This window comes from Eptesicus fuscus, chromosome 2, assembly GCF_027574615.1.
Source record: "Eptesicus fuscus isolate TK198812 chromosome 2, DD_ASM_mEF_20220401, whole genome shotgun sequence".
NCBI classification, from domain to species: Eukaryota; Metazoa; Chordata; class Mammalia; order Chiroptera; family Vespertilionidae; genus Eptesicus; species Eptesicus fuscus.
Window position 1 is genome coordinate 115271690 of NC_072474.1, and position 22448 is coordinate 115294137.

General features: G+C 67.7%; 2 protein-coding genes across 6 annotated transcripts in view; one reads left to right on the forward strand and one right to left on the reverse strand.

Annotated features, from left to right (window-relative positions):
* The window catches only part of SORCS2 (sortilin related VPS10 domain containing receptor 2), a 218823-nt gene extending 212975 nt beyond the window's left edge, over positions 1-5848 (forward strand). Inside the window, exons 23-27 of the mRNA XM_054708320.1 lie at positions 712-837; positions 1717-1813; positions 2249-2351; positions 3049-3194; positions 4444-5848. Of these exons, the coding sequence (XP_054564295.1) occupies positions 712-837; positions 1717-1813; positions 2249-2351; positions 3049-3194; positions 4444-4508 (537 nt within the window). The 3' untranslated portion in view covers positions 4509-5848. The remainder of the gene's footprint in view (positions 1-711; positions 838-1716; positions 1814-2248; positions 2352-3048; positions 3195-4443) is intronic.
* Positions 5849-15309: 9461 nt separating this feature from the next.
* Positions 15310-22448, reverse strand: part of AFAP1 (actin filament associated protein 1) — a 77681-nt gene continuing 70542 nt past the window's right edge. For all 5 annotated transcript variants that reach the window (XM_054708346.1, XM_054708339.1, XM_054708332.1 and 2 more), the window contains 4 exons: positions 21248-21412; positions 18531-18721; positions 17568-17729; positions 15310-15441 (listed from right to left, as the gene is read on the reverse strand). In XM_054708346.1, the coding sequence (XP_054564321.1) occupies positions 15415-15441; positions 17568-17729; positions 18531-18721; positions 21248-21412 (545 nt within the window). In that variant the 3' untranslated portion in view covers positions 15310-15414. The remainder of the gene's footprint in view (positions 15442-17567; positions 17730-18530; positions 18722-21247; positions 21413-22448) is intronic.

Genomic DNA, 22448 nt, shown 5'->3' on the forward strand with positions numbered 1-22448 from the left:
AGGGCAGAAGCTGGGGGGCCCCGTGGGGGGCGCAGGACGGCACCCTCTGTGCACATCTATTGGGCACCGGCTGTTTGCACCCAGAATCTCTCTAAAGCTTTTCTCTCTGGGCAGACCCTGGAGACAGAGCAGAGCGGTGTGGTGGGTGCCCTTGGGGAGCGCCCAGAATCGGGGCCTCCAAGGGGCAGGGCGTCCGAGTGCGCCTGGGACCCCGAGGCCCTTGGCCCTCTGAGAGAAAGCCTGGCCCTGGGCTCCCGGCAGGCACAGGCTGAGGCCCACGGCCAGGCCTCCTCTCAGCCCGTGAGTGATGCTGGGCTTGTTGTCCGGGGCGTTGATGGATGAATAGGAGTTTGCCAGGTGGCAGTGCAGGGACGGGACTTCAGGAGGCAGAGGGGCCCGCATGGGCTGAGCTCTGTGGCTCGGGAGGACATTAGCCAGGGAGGGGCCCGTTCACAGTGGCCATGGGGAGAGGAATGGCCCGGTGTGGGGGGGCCTGGCCGGGCGGGGCCGGTGTGGGGGGCAGGGCTGCGGGACCGGGAGGGCTGGACGTCCGGCAGGGGGTGGCGCGGGGCGGCTGTCGGGCTCTGGGCCATCCCCTGGGGCTGGTGTGCGGGTTGGGAAGGCTTGTAGGACAGAGAGGCAGGGGGTCCGGGTTCCGGGGGCGCGAGCGGGAGACAGCGAAGGCGTGTGCATCGCGTCGCGTCCCCCCAGGAGACCGCCATCCCCGCGGAGCTGCTGGTGACGGTGATCGCGCCGGGGCTGCCCACCGTGGCCAGCCTGTACGTGCTGCCGCCCCCGCCCGGGCCCTCGAGCATGAGGAGCGTCTCCGGCGACCAGGTACCTGCTGGCCAAGGCCCGTCTCCCCCCGCGCGGGGACACCCACGGCGGGAGACCGCAGTGCTCGCCCTTCTCCGTCTCATGGACGCAGTGCTCGCCCCCACCCCCTCGCGGCCGCACCCCTGGGCCCACGTGGCCTCCGAGGTCACATCCCAGGTCACAGTGTGGGGAGCAGGGGCGTGGGGGCACCGCGCAGGCGGGCACAGAGCCGGCGGGCACCACGCAGCCCCAGTGCCGTGGGTGCAGCTGACGCCCGCCTCACAGGGAGGGACGTGAGGGCCGCCGTCAGGAAGGGCGAGCTGCTCCAGCCGCCACTGCCCCGGGGGCGTGAGGGACCCGCAGCTTCTCCCAAAGGGCGTCCACCCGGCGCCTGGGGGAGGGAGGGGGCCCTGAGGGGGGAAGGGGGGGCGGTGACGGTGCCCGTTTCCCAGGTGAGAACTGACCGCGCGCTCGGGAGGCTGCTGCGCGGGCCGGGGCCTCCTGGCGCACAGAGCACGGGCCGCCCGCCCCGCGCCCCGCAGGGGGAGACGCTCTCGAGCTGAGGGCGGAAAGCAGAGGAGGCGAGGAGGGGGCACCGTCCCCTTCCTCCTGATGCTGAGGAGACCTCACGCCAGGACAGCAGACACCCTGGTGGCGTGTCACGGCCACGCCGGGCCGCACAGCCGGGCCCCTCGTTCCGTGGGAGGGGCGGCCTCCTGGCGCCTCGGGGGCTGCCGTGGAGCCGGGCTCGCCCGGAGCAAGCAGAGTCCGGGGTGTCCCGTGGAGGCGCCCCGGGAGGGGAGCCGGGCCCTCCCCACACACGGCCATACCCCCACGCAGAGCGCCCCGCCCGCCCGGCCCGCCCTCCGTGCCCCAGGCCCCACGCCCCTCTGTTTGCAGAGCCTGGCGGCCGTCCGGCAGGCGCTGAGCGCGCAGAAGATCGGCTTCCTCCTGCGGGCCGGCGTCCGCGTGCTGGTGGCCCTCGGGCCGGACACACGTGAGTCGGGGCGCCCCGCAGGGAGGCGCGGGCGTGGCCGGCCCTCGGACCCTCCATTGCTGTGGGGACGCGGGCGGTCGCTCGGGGCCCTGGGCTCCGCTCCGCAGGGAGCTGTGGTTCTGAGGGTCTCAGCCCCCCGCCCCCGGCCTGTCCTCCATCAGCGTGTCCTTCCCTTGGGGGCGCTCAGAGCTGGGAGCGCCTGGACATGCCGGGCCGTGGGGGCAGCGGGCGCTCCCAGCACAGACGGCGGGTCGCACAGGGCCCGGCACGTCCCAGAGCGTCCCTCCCGCCTGGCCGGCCCTCAGCCCCCGGCCCCCGGCCCCCGGCCCCCGGGCCCCTCGGACACCCTGCCCCCGGCCCCGGGAGCCTCTCCCGACCGAGCAGGCGGGCGCCGGGCGGCGGGGGCGGCGCTGCCACGCTGACTCTGCTCTGCAGGCTCGCGGCGGCCGGGCGGCGGCGGCAGCTCCTGGGTGGTGGCCGTGCTCCTGGTCATCGGGCTGTTCCCCGTGGGAGGCCTCCTGCTCTACAAGTTCAAAAGGCAAGGCCCCCTCCGGCCCCCCTTCCTCCCTCAGGGCCCCCCTTCCTCCCTCAGGGCCCCCCTCCCCCCTCAGGGCCCCCTCCCCCCTCCGGCCCCCCTCCCTCCACAGGGCCCCCTCCCCCCTCCGGCCCCCCTTCCTCCCTCAGGGCCCCCCTCCCCCCCTCAGGGCCCCCTCCCCCCTCAGGGCCCCCTCCCTCCCTCAGGGCCCCCTCCCCCCTCAGGGCCCCCTCCCCCCTCAGGGCCCCCTCCCTCCACAGGGCCCCCTCCCCCCCTCAGGGCCCCCTCCCTCCACAGGGCCCCCTCCCCCCCTCAGGGCCCCCTCCCTCCGCAGGCCCCCCTTCTGACCCCCCTCTGCAGGGTGGTGGCCACACCCCAGGAGGGCGGGAGTTTGCAGGACTGGGGGGTGGGGGCACTCGCGGTCTGACCCCCTCAGGTCCCCAGCTGCTCTCAGCCATTGAGCTTCCCAGCACCCCCTCTGCTCCCCTGCCCTCAGAGGGACCGGGCGCAGAGGTGAAGTGAGGGGCCCGGGACCCCACAGCTCGGGGAGCGGAGGAGTGAGGCTCAGCCCCAGGGCCCGTGTGCAGAGGGGGCTGCACGGGGACCCCAGAAATGTGTCTGGCCCTCACGGGCTGGCCCGGGGCCCAGCGGGGGGCACTGTGGGGGCGGCCTGGGCGGAGCCTGACCCCCCTGCCCGCAGGAAACGCCCGGACAGGACGGTGTACGCGCAGATGCACAACGCCAAGGAGCCGGAGGTGACCAGCCCCCTGGGCCACGGCCAGGGCGTCCCGGGCGCCGTCCAGCGGGAGGACTTTATAGACGGCGACCTCCACTCGCAGACCCTGGGTACCGCCCCCGCGGCCCCACACCCTCCCCGGCCCTCCACACCCCGAAACCCACCCCACCCTCCCACGGCCCCCACGCCCTCCCCAAAATCCACCCTCCCCCCCCGAAACCCACCCCATCCTCTCACAGCCCCCCACACCCCGAAAACCACCCCCACACTCCCATAGGCCCCCCACACCCTGAAACCCACCCTACCCTCCCACGGGTCCCCAAAGCGCCCTGCGGGGTGTCCCCGCCCCTGACATGGCGAGGCCGTGGGTGTGTTCACCTGTGTGTGTGTCACACTGTCCTCACTTTCTGAGTGAGAGCGAGGCGCAGGGCGGGCAGCCCCCAGGGCCAGTGACGGGCCCGTCCCCCACACCCCCAGCCACAGGGGCTGCTGGCAGGGCGGTGGCCCTCCGCCCCGAAGGACAGTGATAGGGTGATGGGTGATGACACATCCTTTTGGTTGTTTTGTGGTCCTCACCCGAGGGCATTTTCCATTGGTTTTTAGAGAGAGCAGAGGGGAGAGGAGGGGGAGGGGGAGGGGAGGGGAGGACAGGGATGGGGGAGAGAGAGAGAGGAGAGAGAGGGGAGCATCCACATGCACTCTGACCCAGGCCAGGGAGCGAGCCTGCAGTGGAGGTGCCCGCCCTTGACTGGGAATCGAACCCACAACCCTTCGTGCAGGGGCCGGCGCTCTAACCGCCCACTGACCGCCAGGGCAGCAGACGGTCTCACCAAGCGCTCAGTGTGGCCGCCCGCCCGCGGCCTCGGCGCAGCTTCCCTGGCAGCCCCGGCCGTTGTCCCGTGTCACAGGCGACACCGAGGCCTGCGAGGCGACAGCCTCCCCCGCCTCAGGCCCACGACCCTCGCTGAGAGCCGGGGGCGGGGCCACAGCCCCCGAGCAGCAGCGGGTCCGCGCCTCCCAGGCCACTCACTGTCCCCGTCTGAGCCCGTCACTGTGCCCCCTCCCGCCCTCCCGCCCGCCGCGCCCGCGCCTGGAGGGGCAGTGCGGCTCCTGCCTCCCCCGGTCAGTGGGTGGGCCCGGGCGGCTGCCAGCACCTGGCCTCAGAGGCCCGCGGGGCCCACGGCTCGCGGCGGCACCGGGCACCCGCCCAGTCACCACCAGGAGCCCTGAGACCCCGCCGCCTCCGCCCTGCACTCGGCACCACCCGCCCGCCCCGCCGGTCCACCCGTGTCCCCACCCCCGCGGCCCTCGCCGCCTCCGCCCGCCAGGGCTGTGCTCACGAGGGCGTCCGTCTCCTAGGCAACCACTCGGGCGTGGTCCTCAGCATCAACTCCCGAGAGATGCACAGCTACCTGGTGAGCTGATGGCCGCGGCGCCCGGAGCTCCCTCTCCGCCCATCCCCGGGGCACGGACCACCACGCGGCCGCTGGTGCTGGCACTGGCATCGCTCAGAGACCCGCGGAGGAGCCGCCTCCTCCAGCTGTCCCCACGCAAGGCCCCAGCGCCCCTGCCTCTGCTCAGGACGCACGGGGGGCTGCTGACTGCCGCCCTCCCTGGACCCCAGCCCACGGCCACCCGCTGCCCACCGGCTCTGGGCACGTCTCCGCCCCTGGACTCCGCGAGGCTGCGCCGGACCCTGGGACCCCGCCGGGCCTGACCTGTGGTGGCCAGGCGGCTCCCCTGGCTCAGGGAGGTGGGCCTGCCGGGCTGCCCGCCCTCTGGCACCGCAGACCCGCTCAGCCCGAGCTGCACACGGACACGGGTCATCCCCACCGAGGGCAGGCCCGCCTGGGTGCCGTCTCCGCAGGTGCCCGCCCTCCAGCATCGGAGAGCCTGCGGCCCAGGCCCCGCCACGCCTCCTGCCGCGCCACCCCCACCCGCACCCCCAAACTGCAGGTGACGGGAAACACCTCTCTAGGAGCTGTGGCCATAGTCATCGGGGTGAATGCCCAGGGCTGCTCCGTGGCCTCCGGCACCCTCCCCCCTGGGCCGGAGGGGCCCAGGCTGGCCTTCCCCTGGGAGCCACAGGGCTGCAGCTCCGCAGCCGGCCAGCAGGCGGCGCCCCCGCAGGCGCCCTCCTCCCAGCGGTGGGCCCTGGCGGAGAGGCCCCAGCTGCTTTGGTTCTTACTGCTTCCGGGACCCACATGGGAACCAGGAACCGGAGGGTTAGGATTGGAGGGCGAGTGTGCCCCTCCCTGTGAAATGCAGACCCCGAGGCCCAGAGGGGGCGACCTTCCCAAGGCCAGACAGCAGCCGTGGCAGAGGCGCCTCGGAGCCAGCCCTGGCCCCGGGCCGTGCAGTCCACTCACAGGTGCCAGAATCAGGGACGCTGCCTCGGGGTCCGTGTGTGAACAGTGGGGGTTGCTCCCCTTTGCCTTGAACCCGGAATCAGTCTCCCTCCCCCTCCTCCTCCACGCCCTGGCCCCTTCCTCCCTCCCCCCCGCCCCCCCCCAGGGCAGGGCCCTCCAGTGGCCCGGCCTGGCCTCTCCCAGGAACACCAGAGTCTGGGCTAGTGACCTGCTGGCTGGCTGGGGTGAGAGCCCCCTGGAACAGTGGGGGACCCCTCCAGTCCAGCGCCCTGTGTCACCAGTGGGGACTCAGACCACAGGGGGGAAGGGGTCCCTGTGGGTCCCTCCCCCACCCCTGCCCACCAGCGGGGGTTCTGGGGCCTCCTCCAGAGGCCACCTGCAGACTCGGCCCGAGGACGGGGGGGGGGGGGGGGGGCTGGGGGGTGCGGTCTCCAAACACACCTTGGGGAGCCCTGTGTCCGACGCCCACCCCACCCGCCTGTAAGTGCCGGACACCGTCCAGGCCCGAGGTCAGGGTCGGCATGGCGTGCCCTGGACACCGTCCCTGCCCCAGCTCACCAGTGCCTGCGGGCGACCCCCTCTGACCCTGAACCCCGCGATTCACTCTGCTATTCGGGCAGGCTTGCCCCGGCCGTTGGTGTTTTCCTTGGAGCTCATGTCTTCTGTCTATGAAGAGTGTCTGGGCCCACGAGCCCGGAAACAAGGTGGCACCCGGTTCCCCTGCACTTTCCCACCCACAGCCATCCGGTCGGCACGTGGGTCCGCGGCCCGTCTGGCTACACGTCTGAGGGCGCACAGTCGGCGCCCAGCGCACAGGCTCCGGGAGGAGGCGTGGCCGGCTGCAGCCACGGGCTGTGCCACACTTGGTATATGCACACAACAGAGATGCGATCGGTTCTTTCTTATTTTTCCTTTTTAAAAACCAATAAATCACTTGTGATGCTTTTAACAAAGATGGAGAGAACGTGACATTGTTTGCCTGGCTGTGGATCTGCTCCTCAGCACTCACCTAAAGCGTGCGTGTGCCCACGCTCCTGCCGTGGTGGGCCCCGCGCCCCGTGGCCACGACCGTGGGAGGAACGGGGAGCAGCGCCTGACCCCCGGGGAGGTTGCCATGACGTTAACCTCCTCGGCCGCTGGATCGGGACATGTGGGCAGAGCAATGGCGTCCCGGCCAGCGTGCGAAGCGCTCCCCCTCACACGTGCTGCTCATTCCCTCCTCGGCCCCACAGGGCCCGGGCGCCAGCCGCCAGCCCCATGAGCCCGGAGGCCCAGCCCCACAGCGAGCCCTGCCCATCAGTCACCACCACCACCTGCGCCCAGGCCTCCGGGACCCTGCGCCATGGAGGCAAACCAAGGCACAGCCCTCCAGGGTCAGGGGTAGGGATAGGGTCAGGGGTAGGGATAGGGTCAGGGGTAGGGATAGGGATAGGGATAGGATAGGGTTAGGGTTAGGGTTTGACCTGCATTAGGGTTAGGGTTAGGGTTAGGGTTAGGGTTTGACCTGCATTAGGGTTAGGGTTAGGGTTAGGGTTAGGGTTAGGGTTTGACCTGCATTAGGGTTAGGGTTAGGGTTAGGGTTAGGGTTAGGGTTAGGGTTTGACCTGCATTAGGGTTAGGGTTAGGGTTAGGGTCAGGGTTAGGGTTAGGGTTTGAGCTGCATTAGGGTTAGGGTTAGGGTTAGGGTTTGACCTGCATTAGGGTTAGGGTTAGGGTTAGGGTTAGGGTTAGACCTGCATTAGGGTTAGGGTTAGGGTTAGGGTTTGACCTGCATTAGGGTTAGGGTTAGGGTTAGGGTTTGACCTGCATTAGGGTTAGGGTTAGGGTTAGGGTTTGACCTGCATTAGGGTTAGGGTTAGGGTTAGGGTTAGGGTTAGGGTTAGGGTTTGACCTGCATTAGGGTTAGGGTTAGGGTTAGGGTTAGGGTTTGACCTGCATTAGGGTTAGGGTTAGGGTTAGGGTCAGGGTTAGGGTTAGGGTTTGAGCTGCATTAGGGTTAGGGTTAGGGTTAGGGTTTGACCTGCATTAGGGTTAGGGTTAGGGGTAGGGTTAGGGTTAGGGTTTGAGCTGCATTAGGGTTAGGGTTAGGGTTAGGGTTAGACCTGCATTAGGGTTATGGTTAGGGTTAGGGTTAGGGTTTGACCTGCATTAGGGTTATGGTTAGGGTTTGACCTGCATTAGGGTTAGGGTTAGGGTTAGGGTTAGGGTTTGACCTGCATTAGGGTTAGGGTTAGGGTTAGGGTTAGGGTTTGACCTGCATTAGGGTTAGGGTTAGGGTTTGACCTGCATTAGGGTTAGGGTTAGGGTTAGGGTTGGAACTGGGGCTGAGTGGGATATCAGGGGGGTTAGGGTTAGGGTTAGACCTGCATTAGGGTTAGGGTTAGGGTTAGGTTTAGGGGTAGGGTTAGACCTCCATTAGGGTTAGGTTTAGGGTTAGGGTTAGGGTTAGGGTTAGTTTAGGGTTAGGGTTAGGGTTAGGGTTAGACCTGCATTAGGGTTAGGGTTAGGGTTAGGGTTTGACCTGCATTAGGGGTAGGGTTAGGGTTAGGGTTAGGGTTATGGTTAACATTAGACCTGCATTAGGGTTAGGGTTAGGGTTAGGGTTTGACCTGCATTAGGGTTAGGGTTAGGGTTAGGGTTAGGGTTAGGGTTTGACCTGCATTAGGGTTAGGGTTAGGGTTAGGGTTAGCATTAGGGTTAGGGTTAGGGTTAGGGTTAGACCTGCATTAGGGATAGGGTTAGGGTTAGGGTTTGGGTTAGGGTTAGACCTGCATTAGGGTTAGGGTTAGGGTTAGGGTTAGGGTTGGACCTGCATTAGGGTTAGGGTTAGGGTTAGGGTTAGGGTTAGGGTTTGACCTGCATTAGGGATAGGGTTAGGGTTTGACCTGCATTAGTGTTAGGGTTAGGGTTAGGGTTGGAACTGGGGCTGAGTGGGATATCAGGGGGGTTAGGGTTAGGGTTAGACCTGCATTAGGGATAGGGTTTTATTGGTTTGGACCTGGGGCTGAGTGGGATATTAGGGGGGAGTTCTCCCTCTGGGTGGGATCTGCTGGGGGCCATTGAGCCTCTCAGGACCTGTACCTGGGTGGGCTCTTCCTGCTTGGGAACTGGTGTGGCTAGGGTTAGGGTTAGGGTTAGGGTTAGGGTTAGGGTTAGGGTTAGGGTTAGACCTGCATTAGGGTTAGGGTTAGGGTTAGGGTTAGGGTTAGGGTTAGGGTTAGACCTGCATTAGGGTTAGGGTTAGGGTTAGGGTTAGGGTTAGGGTTAGGGTTTGACCTGCATTAGGGTTAGGGTTATGGTTAGGGTTAGGTTATGGGTAGGGTTAGGTTTAGGTTAGGGTTAGGGTTAGCATTAGGGTTAGGGTTAGGGTTAGGGTTTGACCTGCATTAGGGTTAGGGTTAGGGTTAGGGTTATGGGTTAGGGTTAGGGTTAGGGTTAGGGTTAGGGTTTGACCTGCATTAGAGTTAGGGGTTAGGGTTAGGGTTAGGGTTTGAATTAGGGTTAGGGTTAGGGTTAGGGTTTGACCTGCATTAGGGTTATGGTTAGGGTTAGGGTTGAGGGTAGGGTTAGGGTTAGGGTTAGGGTTTGACCTGCATTAGGGTTAGGGTTAGGTTAGGGTTAGGGTTAGGGTTAGGGTTTGACCTGGGTTAGGGTTCGGGGTGGGTTAGGGTTAGGGTTGGACCTGCATTAGGGTTAGGGTTAGGGTTAGGGTTAGGGTTGGACCTGCATTAGGGTTAGGGATAGGGTTAGGGTTAGGCCAGGGTTAGGGTTAGGGTTAGGGTTAGGGTTAGACCTGCATTAGGGTTAGGGTTAGGGTTAGGGTTAGGGTTCTGCTTAGGGTTAGGGTTAGGGTTAGGGTTAGGGTTAGGGTTAGGGTTAGGGTTAGGGTTTGACCTGCATTAGGGTTAGGGTTAGGGTTAGGGTTTGACCTGCATTAGGGTTAGGGTTAGGGTTAGGGTTAGGGTTGGAACTGGGGCTTAGTGGGATATCAGGGGGGTTAGGGTTAGGGTTAGGGTTTGACCTGCATTAGGGATAGGGTTTTATCGGTTTGGACCTGGGGCTGAGTGGGATATCAGGGTGGAGTTCTCCCTCTGGGTGGGATCTGTTGGGGGGCCATTGAGTTGGTGGGTACCTACACCTGGGTGGTCTCTTCCTGCTTGGGAACTGGTGTGGCTAGGCCTCTTGCTGGGAATTGTGGGCTTAGGAGACATGAAACCGAAGTGGGTCTTCTCTCTCCGAGCTGAGTGCCCCCACATACCATTTCCCCTCAGCGCCCCAGTCCCGAGTGCCACTGCCGTCCCCTTCTCTGTGTCCGAGGCCTGTGCCGGGGCTCCCTCTGCCTGAACAGAGGCTTATGGACAGCGGTGTTTTTCTGTTTTTCCGTCCTTGTTATTGTCACCCAGTGACGCCTCCAGATCAGCTGGTGGAGCAGCCGCATCCCCCCGGCCCGTGGCCGCCCAGGGCCTGGGACAGGGCTGAGCACAGGGAAGGCCTTTGCTGACTGCGTAGCAGTCCCATCCGGGTCGTCGCTGCTGTGACTCGCACAGAAGCCGTCTCACTCGTGATTCCAGTCCCAGGCCAGAGCAGCCGGCCCCGTGAAGGTGCCCCGGCCTCCCCTTGGGATGCGTGCGGGTGGCCGGCCGCGTTCCTCTCCTTCCGGGACCTCATCACCTTCCGTGGGATCTGGGTGGAGAACGAGGAGACCTCGCCGTCACTGTGCGGGGCGGGCAGGACGTGGGCTCTCCCGTGGCCTGCGGGCGTTGGGGGCTGGTGGCTGTGTGGACGCTTTACGCTCCTCCCGGGAGCCCTCACACGGAGCCCGTGGAGCTGTCCCTGTCCCACTTGATGGGTGAGAAGGAGCAATCGAGCCGGCTCAAACCAGAGACCAGTGGCCTGGCCTCTGTCCACACCGTCCCGCTGGGGGTGAGGGTGTGGCCTCCATGTCCGCTGTGGGGAGGCCGACAGAGCGGGAGGCGGTGGCCATGGAAAACAAGCTGGTCATACATTTCCCAAGTGGAGGGCACACCACGCCGGGCCACGTGGGCCACACGGGAAACACCAGGGAACACTGGGCCATGGCGGACCCCGACAGACCACGCCGGGCCATGGCGGACCCCGACAGACCACGCTGGGCCATGGCGGACCCCGACAGACCACGCCGGGCCATGGCGGACCCCGACAGACCACGCTGGGCCATGGCGGACCCCGACAGACCACGCTGGGACAACGGGGAAGAGGGGACCCAGTCGGGAGGCCGGGGAGGGGGGGGGCGAACCTGAGCAGGAACAGTCTGGTTTGCACAGGGAGGCGGGCCAGCAGGCTCAGGCGGCGGGTCCGAGTAGTGTCAGGCGTGCTGGGGCGAAGGGCTGTCCTGGGTGTCCGGCCCCTCCCCTGGGCGGGGTGGGGGGGAGGCAGGGGACAGTGTCCGAGTGCGTGAGCCCGGGGCGCCCCGGGGTGGGCGGGGGCCCTGCCTGGCTTGCACATGGAAGGTGCGCTGCGGCGAGCCCTTCACCTTCCCCGGGGCCCAGCGCCAGCGGACCAGAGCGACAGGCCCGCTGGGCACGGGGCGGCCGCCCAGCCCCCGGGAGGAAGGTGCCCCGCCCGGGCTTCCGGGAGACGCCCCCTGGGTGCCCCGGACCAGCGGGAACGCCGCGGGGGGGTGAGTGTCTGTATTGCTGTGCCCGCTGCGCGCCCCCAGTTGGCTGACTGCTTCCTCCCTGTGGGAAGACGCCACTGAACAGCATGTGCGATGGGTGACGTCCGTCACCAACGGTGCATCAGCTGCGTGTCCTGCCCCGAGTTCTGCTGGTGAGGCTCCGGGTTGCCTGCTCCCCAAGGAACCCCCACGTGACTGCCCCGTCGCCTCCGTGGTTTTACAAAGCCAAGCCCGGAGCTCTGGTCCGCAGCTGGGCCGGGGGGGGGGGGGGGGGCAGTTACTAAAGCTTCATGGCCTGGGGGACAGCGCCCACCTCCAAACAGCAACGGGCTGAGCGCCACCTCGCCTCCCACGTCAGTGCGTCGCTGTCCACTGACCCTACAGGCACCCTAATGTGACCGGCCAGCACCCGCCGAACCTCCGGGGCAGAGTTGGGGTGAAGGAACCGCGAGGGGTCGCCTGGCCCTAGGCCTGGGATGGTGGGTCTGGGGGGCTGTGTGTTGCCGGGACGTCCCTGGGTGCCCGACTCATCCCATCGGTCCCGTCTAAACAGAACCGGGGGCCTCAGAGCCTTCTCCCGGACCAGCCTCCATCCCAGCCTCCGTCCCACCCACTGCGCTCGAAGCCCCGCCCCGCCCCCCTCCGCCTCCAGGGCCTTCCCCCTGCCGCTCTCCGGGCTCCTGCTCGGCACCCACCAGCTCAACCCCCACCCCGCCCCCAGGCAGCGGCTCCTCCCCCTGCGTGACCCCGGGAGGCCCCAGGCGGTCCTGCCCACCCAGCACGGTGACCTGTCCAGGTGCGGGAGCTCAGAGCACGTCCTGTCCGAGTCGCTCCCCTCTCCAGCGCCGGGCAGAGCCTGGCACCGCGCAGGTGCGCCCACGTTCCTATTCAGGTCTGTGGGCTGAGAGCCACTTAAACCAACTCACAGTGTGGCTCTCTCACCTGACGTCCTCCCCCTCTCCCCCTCCCTCCCCCCTCCCCTTCTCTCTCTCTCTCTCCCCTCTCCTCCTCCCTCCTTCCCTCCCTCTCTCTCCTCTCCCCCTCCCCCCTCCTCCTCTCCCTCCCTCCCCCTCTCTCCCTCCCTCTCCTTCCTCCCCCCACCTCTCCTCCTCCCTTCCTTCCTTCTCCCTCCCTCCCAGTTCCCTCCCTCCTCCTTCCCTCTCCCCTCCCCCCTCCCCCTCTCTGTAAAAGTCAGTGGGAAGAAGACGCGGAGGCCCGGCTGGAAGAGTGGATTTATTAACCACACACGACCGAGTCACGCCACAGGCGCCAGTCCGGGGCTGCGCGGGGACAGGACGGTCCCTTAGCAAAGAAACTCAAGTGAGGCGACTACAGAAGGGGCAAATGGAAACCCACGTTTCCACGGCCAGTTTCTCCGATAAAACCTCTCACTTTGTGCATTAAATACACCGAGAATCAGTGAAAACCTACGCACAGTCATTTCGACGGCGCTGCCCACAGTCCATTAGAGCCTCCCCCTCTGCCTCTCAGAGGGTCTAAGGAGGACGGCAGTTCCTCGGAGACACAGTGAGACAGGGTTACATTCTTCACGGGAGACCTCGGCGAGGAGCGGGGTCGGCCAGTCGCCGCGGAAGACCGGCGGTAAAGGCTGGTGGGAGTGACACAGCCCGAAGAGCGTCTCATGAAAAACTCCTTTGGTCCTAAGAACGCAGATCGGCGGTCCGCTCTGAAAGTATCTTCCGTGGCGACAAGCACCGTCTGCACGGCGAGGCTGGGGGCGGCCCCGTGGAACCGCTCACAGGCGCCCCCGTGCCCACGCCGCGCACGCCCGTGGCCGGCGGCTCGGCTTCCTCCGTGCCGTGTGTGGGCACCGAGCGGCAGTTCACCTTCAGTTCATTTCACAGTATCGACGCAGCCGCCACGACAGCGTAACAGCAGGAACAAATAATATTAATAATAATAATAATAATAATCGCCCTTTAAAAATGTGCCGCGATCTGAAGTTAAGTTTCCTGTTAAAAATCACGTTAGAAAAGAGGAAGGCGAGCGCTGTGCATTTCAATGTTGCTGAGCCCTTGGCAGGAGCGAGCCCCTCGGGGCCGCCCGGGCCGCGTCGGCTGCTGTCACGTGACCCGGGGCATACACCGCCCGTTTTCTTTCTTCTGGACAGAAAAGGCGTGGCCGCACACGGCTGCGTCATGCCCGCAGCCCCGGCCGCCGCGCCCGGCCGTCCCGGACACCTGCGCCTGTGCCGCTGCTGCCCGGAGCACCAGCCTGAGCTCCTGGCTGGGCCTGGCCTTCGGGCCCGGGGCCCCGGCCCGGAAACAGACTTTGCCAAAGGCTCGGGCTTCGGCAGCAGCCGGGAGCGCGTCAGGGACGGGAGAGGGCGTGCACCCATGTCGGGGCGAGGCTGGCTGTGCACCATGGCATCTGAGGTCACCGGGGTCGCCCCGAGAGACGAGCTGGGAGAGATGGCGGGAGGCCGTGCCCAGGAGTCCGGCATGTGGAACAGTCCCACCCCGGGACTCTGGGCAGAGGGGACACGGCCCGCCCCTGAGGGTCAGTGACCTGACCGCCCCTCACCCCCACTGTGCTCTGGGCACGGGTGTGAGTGAAACATCGTAAACGTGTCAACGCGGGGGGGCTCTGAGGCTGACGGGGCCTCAGTCCAGCAGGAGGGGCCGCGACCTTGAGGGCACCCCCCCCCCCCCGCTGCCCTCCCTCTCGTGCCGTCAGGACCCCTGGAGTTGGCCCGCACTCTAAACACGACCGTCGGTGAAAGGCCTGTTCCCCCAGGGCGGCCTTCGCCCCGCGGACGAGGATCCTGCGTGTGCGCTCTGCACAGACACAAGTGAGGAACTACGCTCCGGGACACGTACAAATACACAGCTTACTGCCCTGCTTTCTGATCACCCAGGACACACACACGTGCTCTCGAGGGCGCCAGCAGCCTCCCCGCCCCCCTGAACGGCTGGTGGTTATGGAAGTGGATTAAAACCCGGGCTTTACCGACACCGCCCGTGTCCGCAGGAGCTGAGGGCGGGACCGGGGCCCGTGCCCAGGCCGAGGCCGGCCTCCCGTCAGTATGTTGGACCTGGCGCTTCTCCTGGGCAAAGGCGGCTCCAGGCACAGTGGCGACATGAGGCCACGCTTGACCGGAAGCCCCTGGACCCGGAGGCGCGAGGCAACGGGAGAGAGAGCGTTTCCCTCCCGGGAAGTGAGCTGCGTGGCCCCGGCTCCCTGCGCGGGCTCACGGCGGGCTGGGCCCTCCCCGGGTCCCTGCTGAGTGCTGGGGATGAGCCTCCCGCCATCCGGTGAGTGAGGAGGCCCGCGGGGCCGGCCAGGGCCGACCGCCGGGTACGCAGCTTCCGGCTCCCGCGGAGCCCATGCGGCCCGGCCCGCAGACCACGGGGCCTGGCGTCCGAGCGCAGAGGCCTGGGGCCGGGGGGCCCGCGCGGCTGTGCGGAGGCGGCTCTGTCCTCTGGCCCCGCGGGCCGCCCAGGGACTCCACGGAGGCAGACGGCACAGTGAGGAGGCCCTACGAGGCCCGTGGGCCCGGGAGGGGCGAGCCCAGGTCCCCGGACGCGGCCGTGGCTCGATTTGCACACGGGGGGGGGGGGGGGGGGCGGCGGGAGTCGGGGGGCTAGAAGCTCTGGAGAGCCCTCCTGCTCTCCGTCTGCGGCTCTGGACCCGCCTCTTCCCGCACCCCGCACCCCGCCAGGGAAGGGAGGGCAGCCGTGCGCCCGCGAGGCTGCCAGCTCTCCATGGGCCGCCCGTGGTGCCCAGTGCGGGGGGGGGGGGGGGGTGCTGGGAAGGAGGACACAGGGCGAAGCACCCAAAACCCTCGCCGCCTTTCCAAAGCAGTAACATCCTCACCCGCGGGAGGAACCCTCCGGAAACCCCGGGCGACGTGCAGCAGAGGAGGGTGAGCAGTCCCAAAGCTGTCCGCCCGGAGCTGCTGTCCCGCACTCCGGGCGAGCGCCTCCCAGCAGTCCTCAGCCTCACCTTCAGGGAGGGGGGGGGGGAGGCGCGGCAGGGGGAGGGGGAGGGGACACAGACAAGTGCACGCTGCTCTTGGGGGCGACAAACTCCTGGCGGCCTGGCCGGTCCCCCCCAGCACCCGGCGGCGGCGGCTGGCTGGCTGGCACTGGGGGGAGCCGTGACCCCACCTGGCGGAGGACGGTCTTCCATCACCTCTCACCCCTGCCGCCTTGAACAAACCACGTGGGAGCCAAGCGGTCCAGGCACATCTCTTTACAGGGCACGTCGTCATACAGTAGAAAAATACGCGGGTCGGGCACGGCGGGCCTGCTGGAGCCGCGGTCTCTCGTGACGTCCGCTGTCCTACGTCCCGTTCTTCAGCTCCCACTCCTGCCGGGGAAGCGAGAGCAAGAGTGACATACATGCAAGGTGGCGGGTACACGTGTGCAGACAGCATGACCGCACGACCCAGGAAGGCGCTCAGCGTGAGTCCCACCCAGGGCTGAGGGCCGCAGTGAAGACAAGGGGGCCCCCACGCGCCTGGCCCGGATGCCGACCCGGACCCCGCTGTGCTGCCAGGCCTCTGCGCTGAGCCACAGCGCCCGCACACCTCCCCCGCGTAGCGGGCTAGGAACCTCACTCTCCTGGAACAGAAGTCCCAGCGTGAGGAATGGTGACGGCGGCCTGAGCAAACATGGCAGAAACAAAACCAAACGGAGCTCCCGAGACGCCCACGGCACCTCCGGGCCCTCGGGCCGCAGGGGGGTGACCCGGGTGCCGCCGCCCGTGCTGTCCCCCCCCCCGCCGAGCCCCCGTTGGCCACTGGCCGTGCAGACTCGGGTGTGGAGAGGACACCCGCGGAGGGGCCCTGCCCGGCTCGGTGCGGGCCATCCACACACACAGCGGAGCTGCACCACCAGGTTCAGCGCTAACTCCACCGCTGGGCACAGCCCGCTGGGCCCACAGCCGAGGGCCGGCGTGGAGGGCTCAGGGTCACGGCCAAAGGAGGGCGTGAGAGACCCCGGCCCCAGTGCTGTCAGGGGCGTGCGACCTCTGGGGCCGCCGGGCTGAGCCTTCAGACCCAGCTCACATGTGGCTCTGAAAGCGTGGCCACAGCCACTGTGCCACCGCGTGTGGGCTCACAGCCGCCGGGGCATCTACAGCCGCCCGCCGGGCTCACAGCCGCCGGGGTCACAGCTTTCCCGGGCCGAGCGGGAAGTGCTGGGCCTGCAGCTGGACGCCGTGGCCACTCCGGAGCCCGCCTCGGCTAGGAGACCCTGGCGGGGCCTGAGCGCCCCTGACTTGCGGAGGCACGCGCGCTCTCCGCTCAGCCGCCCTCAGCAGGAACTGGGGCTCCCTGGGGCACTGCCCGGGTAACACTCCCGAGCCGAGTGGTCGGACCGCTCTCGTCCTCGGAAACGGCCAGCGGGCAGAGACCACACGTGCGAGGCACCTCCAATGGGTGACTGTCCCGGGGTCCAAAGGCCACGCTGCACCCCTTCCTGCCGCTGGGCCCTCGTCACACTCTCGGGACCCTGGAGACCCCGCTCAGCGCACGCTCCACGGGAGGCCGCGTCCTCGGTGCTCTGCGGCCCGGGCCTCGCCGCCATCACTCGTGTGACGTCCACGGTGAGGAAGCGGCAGGAGCTGAGCTGCCCAGGCCCCGGACGCCGAGGGCACGGCAGAGAGCAGCCCTCTGGAGGCGCACGCACACGACGTAACGCTGGTTTCTTGGACGGTAAAGACCCAGTAACCGATGCCGACACTGCACTCTCGCTGCAAACAGGGACCTGAATGGGGGCTCAGGTCCAAACCCCTCAGGCACAGCCTAGGGACCGGGGCGGAGACCGTCCCGGGAGGCGCGCCGTGGCTCTCCGTCCCTCAGTCACCAGCCCGCCTCCATCAAGAGCACGGCCTTCCGTCTCCTGGGTGTGGGGCGCCGAACCCTCCCGTGAACACGCCCCGTGCGGCGAGCGGCTAACACCTGCCTTACCGGACACCAGACCACGCGGAAAGCACGGTCCTAGCAGCCAGGAGCCGCCTCAGAGCTGCCGAGGGCGGAGCAGCGGGAGCAGCGGGAGCAGCCCGAGGCCCGAGGCCCGAGGCCCGAGGCGTGAAGGGAGGCGCCTGGCCTCCGCGCCTGGCCGGGCAGGAGCCGTGGTGCCAAGCGTGGCTTTCCCGCGGGCACGCTCACAGCCGCCGCTGCAGGGCTGCCTGCTCTGGTGAACCAGACATGGTTTCCGTTCCTCGGGGGCGTTAGGCTTCGCAGCACAGACAGGGGCTGAGCCACCGGAAGGTGCTGCGGCACCTCCCACACCAGCCGGCAGGCGGCGGTGGAGGGACTGGGAGACACGTGGCGTTCAGTGGAAGGCTGTGGGACTGGACGGGACACGCCTGGCCCCTCTGCGCCTCCCGCCCACACGACGCTGAAGCCGCAGTGTCCGAGCCCGGCAGGCTGGTGAGCAGGCACCCCCGACGCGCACGGAGGGCGGGCGGGGGGGGGGGGGGGGACTGACCTTGGCCTTGCGAAGCACGTGCCCCCGGCAGGGAGAGCTGCCGGCCGGCCGGCTCTTCCTCAGGACGGCGGCGCTGTTCACGGGCACGGGGCCCTCGGCGTCACTGGTCTCGCAGCTGGACAGCGGCGAGTTCTCCAGAGTCCGGGGCCTGAGCACTGGGGACTGAGAGAGACGTGAGGCGCGCCTGCGGCCTCGCTGCTTCCAGCAGGAACAAGGAAAGGCGGGGCTGGGACGACAGCCATAAGGGTGCCGTGTGTACAGATACGGTCCCCGCCCTATTCTAAGGGCACCTGTCCAATGCCTGTTTCCCAGACAGAAAGACGGAGGCTCAGAGGGACGCTCCAACCGGCTGGTCATGCTGGGAAGTGGGGAGGGGCCGTCTGCGTCCCGTGTTCCCGTGGTGCCTCCAGCCCAGCAGCGCCTCTAGCAGTGCCCGCTCCGGGGACTCTGCTCCCAGGCACCCTCCCTCCCGCAGCCCGGGCAGCAGAGCCGTGGGGGCGGCGCAGCAGGAGCGCGGGGAACCCCACGGGGCCGGCTCCCGGGAGGAGCGGGGCACAGCAGGCCCAGGATTCCGGGCTGTGAAAGAGACCAAGCCCTGGCCAGTTTGGCTCAGTGGACAGAGCGTTGGACTGTGGACTGAAGGGTCCCGGGTTCAACTGGTCAAGGGCTCATACTTCGGTTGCAGGCTCAATGCAAATCGATGTTTCTCTCTCTCTCTCTCTCCCTCCTCCCTTCCCTTCCCTCTCTCTCAAAAAAAAAAAAAAAGAAAGAAAAAAAAAGAAAAAGAACAAAGAAATCAATGGGAAAAAGGCCCTCAGGTGAGGGTTACAGGTAAATGAAGTGTCTGAGCTGATGGCCGCTGTCTGCTGTGCTGAGTGAGCTGGGCGGGGCGGCCTCTGTAGAGGAACGGGGCGTTTTCGGGGGGCGCCTGTGTGCGGTGCTCAGGGGCGCGGGGGACGGTACCTGTGGACTCGAGGTCCCGGAGCGGGGCTCGATGGCCAGCCCCAGGGTGACGCCGCCGGCCAGGGCCTTGCGGAGGCTCTCGGTGACCTCGGTGAGCTCCAGCTCCAGGCTGACGCGCTCCGCCTCCTTCCGCCGGCACTCCTCCTCCAGCGCCTTCAGCTTCTCCTCCAGGGCCAGCTGCGCCTTCCTGCCTGGGAGCGCAGACACTGGGTGCGGGGCCGGGGGACTGGGGCAGGCTCCAGACTGGGTCCCCCTGGGACACTCACGTCAGCCCTTGGGGAGCCAGGCCCGCGCCCCACCCTGCCTGGGCTGCAGCGGGGAGAAGCCGGGAGCGGCGGCCTGCGGTCCGCAGGGGGCCTCACGTGCTCACGTCACGTGGGCCTTGAGCTGCAGCTTCACCGACTGTTGATTCCTCTGCCACCGCCTCCCGGGCCCTCCGGCCCTCCGTCAAACACGCTCTCCTCCACAGAGCGGGGCCCGCGTTCTCCCGGCACGCGTGTTTCATGTTACTGAAACGTGCGGCAGTGACGTGGGAAGGCGGGCACTGTGCCCACAGGACAGCTGAGAACCGGGTAAGCTGGTAAGCGGCTCTGGTCTGGGCAGCACGTGGGACTCCTCTGAGGCCAGAAACCGCTCTAACCTTCTGCGTTGGCACCTCCGCGCCCACCCAACCCTCCGGCTGGCACGGCACTCCGCCCGGCAGCCGCACCTCCTAGCGGTGACCGCGGACCTGCTCAGCCAGCACCCGCTCCCCGGCCTTCACTGCAAGAGCACTTTCATGCAAGTCACGGAGGCAGCAGGAAAGGCCCAGATCCGTGTGCCAGCCCCCCCCAACATGGAGCTACCTGGAGGCAGGCGTCTCCCCGGCCTCCCTGGCTCTCTGACCCCCTCCTCCCTCCCGTGCTGGGCCAGCCGCACGGAGACACGGGTCAGAGCTGCCCAGGGGAGAGCAGCCTGGAGCTGAGGCCTGTGTGTCCGCAGTCCCGTCCTAACCAGGCCCGTGCCCACTTCTGCCAGCATGCACAGCCCCCTGGCCCAGCACAGTGGCCCCCCACGCTCCCCACGGCTGCCTTCACTCAGCTCCGCTCCGCGGCTTCCCCCGACCTGGCCTCACCCCATCCCTTCCAATAGCTCACACTGCCCTGCCCTCCGGGGCCCTCCTCTGGGGTGCTGTCCCCCCTGCCTGTCCCGGACTCCCACACCCGGGACCCTGTCCCCCCTGTCTGTCCCGGACTCCCACACCCGGGACCCTGTCCCCCCTGCCTGTCCCGGACTCCCGCACCCGGGACCCTGTCCCCCCTGCCTGTCCCGGACTCCCACACCCGGGACCCTGTCCCCCCTGCCTGTCCCGGACTCCCGCACCCGGGACCCCGTCCCCCCTGCCTGTCCCGGACTCCCGCACCCGGGACCCTGTCCCCCTGCCTGTCCCGGACTCCCACACCCGGGCACCTGTCCCCCCTGCCTGTCCCGGACTCCCGCACCGGGCACCTGTCCCCCTGCCTGTCCCCCCTGCCTGTCCCGGGCACCCGTCCCCCCTGCCTGTCCCGGACTCCCACACCCGGGCACCCGTCCCCCTGCCTGTCCCGGACTCCCGCACCCAGGACCCCGTCCCCCCTGCCTGTCCCGGACTCCCGCACCCGGGCACCCGTCCCCCCTGCCTGTCCCGGACTCCCACACCCGGGACCCCGTCCCCCCTGCCTGTCCCGGACTCCCGCACCCGGGACCCCGTCCCCCCTGCCTGTCCCGGACTCCCACACCCGGGCACCCGTCCCCCCTGCCTGTCCCGGACTCCCGCACCCGGGACCCCGTCCTCCCTGCCTGTCCCGGACTCCCGCACCCGGGACCCTGTCCCCCCTGCCTGTCCCGGACTCCCGCACCCGGGACCCTGTCCCCCCTGCCTGTCCCGGACTCCCGCACCCGGGACCCCGTCCCCCCTGCCTGTCCCGGACTCCCGCACCCGGGACCCCGTCCCCCCTGCCTGTCCCCCCTGCCTGTCCCGGGACCCTGTCCCCCCTGCCTGTCCCGGACTCCCGCACCCGGGACCCTGTCCCCCCTGCCTGTCCCGGACTCCCGCACCCGGGCCCCCGTCCTCCCTGCCTGTCCCGGACTCCCACACCCGGGACCCCGTCCCCCCCTGCCTGTCCCGGACTCCCGCACCCGGGACCCCGTCCCCCCTGCCTGTCCCGGACTCCCGCACCCGGGACCCCGTCCCCCCTGCCTGTCCCGGACTCCCACACCCGGGACCCCGTCCCCCTGCCTGTCCCGGACTCCCGCGCCCGGGACACCTGTCCCCCTGCCTGTCCCGGACTCCCGCACCCGGGACCCTGTCCCCCCTGCCTGTCCCCCCTGCCTGTCCCGGGACCCTGTCCCCCCTGCCTGTCCCGGACTCCCGCACCCGGGACCCCGTCCCCCCTGCCTGTCCCCCCTGCCTGTCCCGGGCACCTGTCCCCCTGCCTGTCCCCCCTGCCTGTCCCGGGACCCCGTCCCCCCTGCCTGTCCCGGACTCCCACACCCGGGACCCCGTCCCCCCTGCCTGTCCCGGGCACCTGTCCCCCTGCCTGTCCCGGACTCCCGCACCGGGCACCTGCCCTGGGCTAACTGGCGATGCTTCCAGCCCCCGAGAAGCAGTGTGGGACGCATGCCGAATCTGAGCCGCGAGCGGATGGTGAGGCCCTGCAGACAGAGGCACGCAGACCCTCAGGACGGCGCCCTCCTACCAGCGTTCGCCTCGATGGCGGCCCGCAGGTCCCTCCTCTCCTTCCGGAGCTGGGCCAGCCTGGTCCGCAGGGCTTCCTTCCGCCGCAGCAGCTCCTCTTCCTGGCTCTGCAGCCGCCTGGCGTCGGCTTCCACCCTGTTCTTGCCGTATCTGTACTGGTCAGCATCTGAGACACGCAGCAGTGGGGAAGCAGTTAGCCTGCAGACACGAGGGAACTTCCCAGAGCCGCTCCTGGGCACCTGTCCCCCCGTCCTCGCTCGGTAAACTCAGAGCTGGCTCCCTGGAATTCCACAGAAGAGAACGGGCCGGTCTGAACCAGCTGATCACCCAGGATTCTCGGGAACAATGTTCTACATGAAAACAGAGGATCAAGAAATCCCTCTAATTCTCTTCCCTGCAGGCCGGCACCTCTCCGCAGTGCACATCCCACAGCCGCAGCGAGGAGGCCGGCGGCATCACACGCCATCCTGGCTGTGGCTGGTTCCCCGTGGATTTCAAGCTTCTTCCCCAGCCCGTCAGAGCTGGCTACAGCCCCGTCCAGCGCTTTGCCGACCCAACAGCAGCTGCGTGCCCTGCCCCGACGCACCCAGCACGGACTGAACGGACTGAACACGCAGCAACATCGGTGGGTGAACGAACGGACAATGAGAAAGGGAAGCGGGTGGGGTCTGGAGCCTGCCTGTCAGGTCTGAGTCCCAGCTTGTCACCTGTAGCTGTGTGACCCTGAACAAAGTACTTGATCGCTCTGCTCAGGGTCCTCACCTGGACCTGGGGCAGTTCGGGGTTTGGGATGGGGACTAAGTTAATGTTTAAACAGTAATTTAGGAACGGTCCCTTTGAAGATCCGCTGCGGAGAGGAAGAGGTGATGAGGCGAACGAGGTGACCAGGGCCCCCGTGTTGCAGATTCCGCGGGCCTCCCCCTGCTCCTGGCCTCTCAGCGCCAGGCCTGCCTGCGGCTCAGAGCATCAGGCCCCGCAGCTCCGTCCTCTCACCCGCGTGCGCCGCCGCTTGTCTGCCGGCGACCTCGCTAGACGAGAAAGGGCGCCACAGAGACGCGGAGGGCAGGGCGATGGCCATGACGCGGGCAGCGGGCAGGAGGGGCCACGGAGCCTCCGGGCCGCAGCTTCACCCGCTAGAGCAGATGCCAGGCCTCGCTGTGGGTGGTTTTTATAATTTGGTCTTTGTGGCTAAAGCCCGTCTC